The 9,557-nt window shown below is 49.8% G+C and overlaps 1 protein-coding gene across 1 annotated transcript; it reads right to left on the bottom strand.

Moving 5' to 3' along the window:
- Positions 1 to 7,387: 7,387 nt before the first annotated feature.
- LOC146903206 (uncharacterized) lies at positions 7,388 to 9,557 on the bottom strand. The gene is made up of 3 exons (XM_085737214.1): positions 8,602 to 9,557; positions 7,464 to 8,520; positions 7,388 to 7,405 (listed from the first exon to the last, which is right to left on the bottom strand). Exons 1-3 carry the CDS (start codon positions 9,555 to 9,557, stop codon positions 7,388 to 7,390), a joined length of 2,031 nt encoding a protein of 676 aa, XP_085593340.1.

The following is a 9,557-nucleotide window of genomic DNA, read 5'->3' on the forward strand; positions in this document are numbered from 1 at the left end:
AAAGCAAATAACGTAGGTTTGGCAGTCAGCATGGATATCATTGATGAGGTCAGAGAGTAAGCTCACATCAGAGAGTTCGCCGCCAAACAGAGAGCAGCTCGCCGCTACAACTCCAGAGTAATACCTAGAGAGATGAAGGAAGGCGACCTGGTTTTGAAACAAGTCGTCGCCCCAACCAGGATAGGAAAACTTTTCCCAAACTGGGAGGGACCGTATCGAATACGGGAGAAGTGCAATCACGGAGCATACAAATTGGAAGAGCTAAGTGGAGAAGCAGTACCTCGTACCTGGAACGTGGCTAATCTAAGACACTACTATAGTTGATTTTTCTGTTATTTATATTTCTATCACTAGTATTTCCAACAAAAATGATGTATGCGGATGCAACACCAAATGTTATCTTTAAACACTATTAATATTACGGGGTTTAGGTAGCACTCTTTTCCCCTGCAAGGGCAGGGGTTTTTAACGAGGCGCCTATTCCTTTCATATATCTTGTCTGCTCGCCACTGTTTATTTTTTCATTACAGATAGAACTTCGTTGACCACCAGAGATGAAGAGAGGTCCAAAGGACCTGCGAGCCCGTCAACCTTTAAGCAAGGCTCTGAGGGGTCTCGCCAAGTCGAAATAGTCAACCTTTAAGCAAGGCTCTGACAGAATGAAGAGAGGTCCAAAGGACCTGCGAGCCCGTCAACCTTTAAGCAAGGCTCTGAGGGGTCTCGCCAAGTCGAAAAAGTCAACCTTTAAGCAAGGCTCTGACATAATGAAGAAAGGTCCAAAGGACCTGCGAGGCCGTCAACCTTTAAGCAAGGCTCTGAAGGGTCTCGCCAAGTCCAAGCAGACTCATTGACCTTGGGGCAAAAACTCGCCTAAAAAGAAATTAATGTAGGCCCCAAAACCCTCAAAGCGAGACGGCGAACAGGATCTGAACCAGACCTCTGAAAAGTTCACTTTCGAAATAAAAAATCTACGTAAATGAAAGACCGCCAACTTCCGTCCAGGAAGCCCTAAAGGTAATTTACGTAGAACCCCGAAGGGGTTATGGCAGTCGCCCAAGCAAAGATCGCGGAAATTCAGCTAACACAGCAGTAACCTTATAAAAGACCCAATAAGACCAAACAAAGTCAAAAGGTCGGCAACCACATCAAGAGGGCAACCACGCAACGTATAAACAAACAAAACAAATAGCAGGCCGCGACAAATGCAATCATCAAAGTGCATCATAATTTAAAGAGAGTCATACAAAATCCAAAGAAAAACCAACATCAAATTGTTCACAAAGGCGCTGTAATAAGCCGCCATAAAGTTACAAAAAGAGATGACATAAAAATGGTCGAGACTGGCAGGAATCACTCATCATCAACGAACTCGCCATCAATGATCACCTTAAAAGGGTCGAGCTCTTCCAGTTTGGCCTCAGGATTGAAGAAAAGCGCCTGCTCCTTAGCACGCCTAAAGCCATCATTAAAATAAATCGCAAGAGCTCGCCTCCCTTCATCTACGGCCGCCTCCGACTTCCCTAAGGCAGATTTAGCCACATCCCTCTCCGCCTCCGCGGCCTCTTTGGCCTTCCTCATCTCTTCCAGAGCATCTTCGGCGGCCTTTTTATCCCTCAACGCCTCCTTCAGGCGGCCATCTAGACCAGTGGACTTGTGTTTCCATTTCTCAACATCCTCAGCCGCGTCTTTATATTTTTTCTCCACCGAGTCCTGCTTAATCTCCAGGCAGTGAGCCAGCAACAGCGTCCTCAAGGCGGCAGAGCCAATGTCGGCTACCAAGTCGCTACACTTGGCCTTCACCCCAGCCTCGACATCGACCTTTGCAAAAGGCACTTGTTCTTTCAGGTACCTGCAAGACACCAAACATTAACGGCGTAATGAGTCAACTCTCAGACAAATAAAGAAAATCAACTAGAAGACGACCAAAAGAAAAAGCATACCGACGAATGTCGAACTCAGAATGCCAGAAAGACTCCATAACTTCGTCGTTCAGCGACGTCCCGCCAACTTCCTTCCCAGACGGAGGGCGACCTCCAACACCCTTAGCGCCTCGGGACGTCCTCGCCTTCTTGGACGAAGGAGATTCAACGGCAACAACGTTCGGTGCCCCACCAGCGGTCTCCAGATCCTCCACCTCTATAACCCCAGCGTCGCCCTTTCCAGTAGGCTCTTTGCGTTTTAGCTTCCTTAAGGAGACACCCGCCGGGCTGCTGGACACATAGCCGTCCGGGTTCTTGCTCTTCTCGACCTCGGCGAGATACTTCCTCATCTCTGCTCCAGTAAGGGGCAACATCTCCTCTGAAAAGAAAATCAAAGTACAAACCAGTAAGTAACAACATGTGATAATCTTTGAAATGAAGCCTAACATAAGTAGTGAAGAAAACACTCACGTAAGTAAGCATTCAGACGAACCATGTCGCCCTCCCTATTTAACAGTTCGTGAATATTGAGTAAAGGGGCCTCCTCCAAAAAGTCCACGAGAGCACGCTCGTAGGGCGACATGGCCTCACGAACGTATCCTTTCACAGCCAAAGGAGCGCTGGTCCACCTAAGTGGAAACTTGGGTACCCCATTCACCAACACAGAAGATGTAGAGCATTCCGGAGCGCCCTGTACTCTAACAAATGTATCTCGCCACTCTTTCTTGAAGTTACACGCATAAGTAGGAAACAGCCTTTTTCCAGAATGGGCCGAAATAGAGATCCACGTACCCTTGTTAACGTCTCTGGTCCCATAGAAGTGGAAGAAGACGCCCACCGCAGGCTCGAAACCCAGGGACTTGCACAAAACCTCGAAGGCGCGAATAAACGCCCAGCTGTTAGGGCGTATTTGGGTGGGCGCCACATTGAGGAGCCTCAAGACGTCCATCTCAAAGGGCGTGAAGGGAATTTTCACGCCAAACTCCTCCAAAAACGCGGTATAGACGAAGTACGATTCGTCGCCCTCGCCCATCATCTCCTGATCACACGCGCGCTCGTCAGGATCGCAGGACAACAAAACCACGTCCTCCTCTCGTCCAGTTGCAGAGATGTTAAACTTACTCCTGAAGCTGTCAAGAGCAGAAACATCAACAAACAAGGACTCTTCCAACCGTACTTCCTCGGCAAATGAAGCCATTTCTGTTGACCTAAAAGCGTTTTCGTCTCCGACCAACTCTAAGGGAGCCTGAAACTGACGAATCTCCTGGCACTCGTCCTCCTTATGAATCGGCCCTGAAGTGGCAGACAAAAACACACAATCACTATCGCTGCCCGAATTGGCGCTAGATTCACTAGATAAATCGCTAAACAACTCCTCCCCGAATAAACCATCATAGTAAATATCCCAGTTTATTATCCCATCGGGACCAGTGGCATGTTTCAAGCATTCCTTCCTCAAACGGTTTTTCTCAATTGGATCAATGGGTTGAACCAACCTTCCTTTCTCGTCACACTCCCTAATCAACACCATACCTAAACCCGGACTCTCACGAAGCGTAACAAATAAAGTAAAGTTTGAGAGGGGTTAAGGAAATGAAGAATACCTGTGAAGGAAGAATTGAAAAGTCTGCTGAAGTCGCCTAAGCCCGAGGAGAATTAAAAGAAGGAAGCTTGATCACTGCAAACGAAGCAAAGAAATGAAAACAGGTGAGAAGCCAAACACGTCCTTTAAAAAGGTAAGATCGCCTCGAGAAGCGTGTCAAGGACGATTGAGTGGAACAACGCCACGGGATCATGACACGTGGCGACCATCGGGGACGAGGAGAATACGTAACGTTCGGAAGGCGAGCTAGCATTGATCGCCCTACAGAAAACCTCGCCATAACTCCAAGCAGGACCCTACGCGTAAATCGGTAAACGCCCGAAGCGGGCGTCCGCCCAAGGCTGACGTCGGACGCATTCATCACTTCGCCTCTTTCCAAGACTCGTGCTTGGGGGGCTGTGGACCGCCAAGATACCCCTGAAGGGACTTGGGTGACCTCCAAAGGTCCACTCCTATGTCATCACCACTTCGCCTTGTCCCAAGACTCGTGCTTGGGGGGCTGTGGACCATCATAATATTCCTAAGGGCTAAAGATCCCTTCATAAAACCAGGGCGACCCCCGTAAGGGCCTAGACGCCCTCCAGAAGGAAAACCCCTTCGTGAAGACCTGGGCGCCCTCCGTAAGGGCCTAGGCGCCCTCCAGAAGGGCCACCAGGCCCAGGCGCGCCTTCCAGAAAGGCGCCGCCTCACTTACTCTCTAGAACCCTCCTAAAATCATCAAAAGTACGCCAATACCCCTGTTCCTTGGGGACCAAGCAACCAAAACCCAAGCCCATAAGCAGGCTATAAATAAGACTCTTGAGGATTCTTGACAGAAAACTGTACTTGCAAAAGTACGGTAAGGATTCTAGGGTTAGGAATCGTGTATTAGGGTTTTTAGACTGATTATTGGATGCCTTTAGACCGCTCTCAAGAGTCTTATTTATAGCCTGCTTATGGGCTTGGGTTTTGGTTGCTTGGTCCCCAAGGAACAGGGGTATTGGCGTACTTTTGATGATTTTAGGAGGGTTCTAGAGAGTAAGTGAGGCGGCGCCTTTCTGGAAGGCGCGCCTGGGCCTGGTGGCCCTTCTGGAGGGCGCCTAGGCCCTTACGGAGGGCGCCCAGGTCTTCACGAAGGGGTTTTCCTTCTGGAGGGCGTCTAGGCCCTTACGGGGGTCGCCCTGGTTTTATGAAGGGATCTTTAGCCCTTAGGAATATTATGATGGTCCACAGCCCCCCAAGCACGAGTCTTGGGACAAGGCGAAGTGGTGATGACATAGGAGTGGACCTTTGGAGGTCACCCAAGTCCCTTCAGGGGTATCTTGGCGGTCCACAGCCCCCCAAGCACGAGTCTTGGAAAGAGGCGAAGTGATGAATGCGTCCGACGTCAGCCTTGGGCGAACGCCCGCTTCGGGCATTTACCGATTTACGCGTAGGGTCCTGCTTGGAGTTATGGCGAGGTTTTCCGTAGGGCGATCAATGCTAGCTCGCCTTCCGAACGTTACGTATTCTCCTCGTCCCCGATGGTCGCCACGTGTCATGATCCCGTGGCGTTGTTCCACTCAATCGTCCTTGACACGCTTCTCGAGGCGATCTTACCTTTTTAAAGGACGTGTTTGGCTTCTCACCTGTTTTCATTTCTTTGCTTCGTTTGCAGTGATCAAGCTTCCTTCTTTTAATTCTCCTCGGGCTTAGGCGACTTCAGCAGACTTTTCAATTCTTCCTTCACAGGTATTCTTCATTTCCTTAACCCCTCTCAAACTTTACTTTATTTGTTACGCTTCGTGAGAGTCCGGGTTTAGGTATGGTGTTGATTAGGGAGTGTGACGAGAAAGGAAGGTTGGTTCAACCCATTGATCCAATTGAGAAAAACCGTTTGAGGAAGGAATGCTTGAAACATGCCACTGGTCCCGATGGGATAATAAACTGGGATATTTACTATGATGGTTTATTCGGGGAGGAGTTGTTTAGCGATTTATCTAGTGAATCTAGCGCCAATTCGGGCAGCGATAGTGATTGTGTGTTTTTGTCTGCCACTTCAGGGCCGATTCATAAGGAGGACGAGTGCCAGGAGATTCGTCAGTTTCAGGCTCCCTTAGAGTTGGTCGGAGACGAAAACGCTTTTAGGTCAACAGAAATGGCTTCATTTGCCGAGGAAGTACGGTTGGAAGAGTCCTTGTTTGTTGATGTTTCTGCTCTTGACAGCTTCAGGAGTAAGTTTAACATCTCTGCAACTGGACGAGAGGAGGACGTGGTTTTGTTGTCCTGCGATCCTGACGAGCGCGCGTGTGATCAGGAGATGATGGGCGAGGGCGACGAATCGTACTTCGTCTATACCGCGTTTTTGGAGGAGTTTGGCGTGAAAATTCCCTTCACGCCCTTTGAGATGGACGTCTTGAGGCTCCTCAATGTGGCGCCCACCCAAATACGCCCTAACAGCTGGGCGTTTATTCGCGCCTTCGAGGTTTTGTGCAAGTCCCTGGGTTTCGAGCCTGCGGTGGGCGTCTTCTTCCACTTCTATGGGACCAGAGACGTTAACAAGGGTACGTGGATCTCTATTTCGGCCCATTCTGGAAAAAGGCTGTTTCCTACTTATGCGTGTAACTTCAAGAAAGAGTGGCGAGATACATTTGTTAGAGTACAGGGCGCTCCGGAATGCTCTACATCTTCTGTGTTGGTGAATGGGGTACCCAAGTTTCCACTTAGGTGGACCAGCGCTCCTTTGGCTGTGAAAGGATACGTTCGTGAGGCCATGTCGCCCTACGAGCGTGCTCTCGTGGACTTTTTGGAGGAGGCCCCTTTACTCAATATTCACGAACTGTTAAATAGGGAGGGCGACATGGTTCGTCTGAATGCTTACTTACGTGAGTGTTTTCTTCACTACTTATGTTAGGCTTCATTTCAAAGATTATCACATGTTGTTACTTACTGGTTTGTACTTTGATTTTCTTTTCAGAGGAGATGTTGCCCCTTACTGGAGCAGAGATGAGGAAGTATCTCGCCGAGGTCGAGAAGAGCAAGAACCCGGACGGCTATGTGTCCAGCAGCCCGGCGGGTGTCTCCTTAAGGAAGCTAAAACGCAAAGAGCCTACTGGAAAGGGCGACGCTGGGGTTATAGAGGTGGAGGATCTGGAGACCGCTGGTGGGGCACCGAACGTTGTTGCCGTTGAATCTCCTTCGTCCAAGAAGGCGAGGACGTCCCGAGGCGCTAAGGGTGTTGGAGGTCGCCCTCCGTCTGGGAAGGAAGTTGGCGGGACGTCGCTGAACGACGAAGTTATGGAGTCTTTCTGGCATTCTGAGTTCGACATTCGTCGGTATGCTTTTTCTTTTGGTCGTCTTCTAGTTGATTTTCTTTATTTGTCTGAGAGTTGACTCATTACGCCGTTAATGTTTGGTGTCTTGCAGGTACCTGAAAGAACAAGTGCCTTTTGCAAAGGTCGATGTCGAGGCTGGGGTGAAGGCCAAGTGTAGCGACTTGGTAGCCGACATTGGCTCTGCCGCCTTGAGGACGCTGTTGCTGGCTCACTGCCTGGAGATTAAGCAGGACTCGGTGGAGAAAAAATATAAAGACGCGGCTGAGGATGTTGAGAAATGGAAACACAAGTCCACTGGTCTAGATGGCCGCCTGAAGGAGGCGTTGAGGGATAAAAAGGCCGCCGAAGATGCTCTGGAAGAGATGAGGAAGGCCAAAGAGGCCGCGGAGGCGGAGAGGGATGTGGTTAAATCTGCCTTAGGGAAGTCGGAGGCGGCCGTAGATGAAGGGAGGCGAGCTCTTGCGATTTATTTTAATGATGGCTTTAGGCGTGCTAAGGAGCAGGCGCTTTTCTTCAATCCTGAGGCCAAGTAGGGTAATCTACGCACATTCTCCACTTCCCGTTGGCTTTCTTTACGAGGACCGTATTGGCTAACCAGGTAGGGTATTTTATTTCACTTATGAAGTGGGCGTCCACCAACTTTTTTACTTCGTCATCTACGGCCTTTCTTCTCTCTTCGCCCATTTTCCTTTTTCGCTGAACAACTGGTTTCACGCCGGGTTTTATTGACAAATGGTGGCATGCTACATCAGGGTCCATCCCTGGCATTTCAGATGGGCTCCAGGCAAAGAGATCCAGATTCTTTCGCAGCAAGTTTATCAGGGCGGTTTCTTCTTCAGGGCCTAGGGACGTGCCGATCTTTGTGGTATGGTGAGTTTCTGGTCCAATAGAGACTTCCTTTAAGTCTTCGGTGGGCTCTAGGCGTTCTTGCTGAAAATCCTCCCTGGGGTCTAGGTCGATCATGTTAACCTCATGAGTTACCTTGTTATCGGGCTTCTTCTTTGCTTTCTGCAGGCGCAAACTATTGTGGTAGCATTCTCTAGCAATTTTCTGGTCGCCTCGTATAGTGCCGACTTTCCCATCACTCAGCGGATATTTCATCACCAAGAATTTAGTGGACAAGAATGCTCCCAGAAGGTTGAATGATGGTCGCCCTATGATAATATTGTAAGAACTGGGCGAGTTGATCACGAGATACCTGACGCGGATGGTTTTGGCGTGAGCCCCACTTCCGAAAGTTGTTTTCAGGGTGATATAGCCCCTTACATGAACCTGCTCGCCCGTAAATCCTGCCAGCGTCCCTTGGAAAGGCTGTAGTTGTTCTGGATCCAAACCCATTCGATCAAAGGTGTCATAGTACAATATATCGGCTGAGCTGCCTGGGTCTATTAAGACTCTTTTTACATCCCAGTTAAAGATCTGTAGGGTGATGACCATAGGGTCATCGTCATGTGGCACCACGCCTTGATAATCTCTGGCTGAGAAGGAAATGTCGGGCCCTCGCTGCTGATCATGCTCCTCATACTCCTGGCACAACATCACCTGACGCACGTACTTCTTCCGGGATGAACTTGACTCGCCCCCTCCGGCGAAACCGCCAGATATAGTGTTCAATGTGTGCCTCTTTTCTTCGGCGACTTCTTCCTTCTTGCTCGCCTTTGGTCTTTCATCTCTTTTGTCCCGAGTGTATCCCCGCAATTTCCCGCTCTATATCAGTTTCTCAATTTCCCGTCGAAGATGTATACACGAGTCGGTGTCATGGCCTCTTAGTTTGTGATACTTGCACCATTTGTCCCTGTCTTCCCCCATAGTGGTGCGTTGTGTTGGGGGCGGCTCTGGGATTAGCTTTGTTTCGTAGACTTCTTTCATGATGCGCTCTGGCTTTGTGTTCAAAGGGGTGAAGTTTTCCAAGTTCGGCTTGCGGTAGTAAGGATTGAAAGGTCGTTTGTCTGCTCCTCTGTAGGGGGCGCGGTCTCTGCCGCCCGTCGGTTGGTAAGGACGCCGCTCCGAATTGTTGGGCGCGCGCTCCCTGGCGTCTCTTGCTTTCTTCTCAGCGTTACTTTCTTCACCTTTGATGTAGCACTCTGCCCTGGCCATGATTTCTTCCATGGAGTCGGCGGGCTTCTGAGCCAGGGATTCGTTGAATTGTCCTGCTCTTAGACCATTCTGGAAAGCTCCTACGAACACCTCTTGGTTAGGGTTTGTGACCTTTATGGTTGTGTCGTTGAATCTGGCTAAATAATCCCTTAGAGATTCGTTGTGTCCTTGGCGAACGTTGAATAGGCTGGTTGCTGAAACCTTGCGGTGGCGACTGGCGGAGAATTGCTGGGTAAGTTTCCTGGTCATGTCTTGATAACTGAGGATGGAGAATCGTGGAAGGTTCATGTACCATCGTAGGGCGGCGTCCGAAAAGGTACCCGCCAGCAGTTTGCACTTGAGGGAATCCGGGGCTCCGACTACGGCCATGCGAGTGTTGAAGGCCGTGATGTGTTCCATGGGGTCACTCTTGCCGTCGAAAACGGAGAGGTGGGGAGGTTTGAAGTTTTCTGGGACTGGCGCGTCCCAGATCTCGGCGGACAGCGGTTGTGGTTCGGGATCGTCCATCTCGCCCTGATTCGACTCCTCCTTCTCCTCTAGTTGTTTCTGTTGAATGTTCTCCATCGAAGCTTGCAAAGCATCGTTTCGATCTTGCAGCTGAGCGAGCTGGGTTCGCATGGATTCCAACTCTTCCTGTGTTGCCAT

The sequence above is a fragment of the Medicago sativa genome, chromosome 8 (genome assembly GCF_051527215.1).
Source record: "Medicago sativa cultivar Bolivia chromosome 8, Bolivia_mono, whole genome shotgun sequence".
Taxonomy (NCBI): domain Eukaryota; kingdom Viridiplantae; phylum Streptophyta; class Magnoliopsida; order Fabales; family Fabaceae; genus Medicago; species Medicago sativa.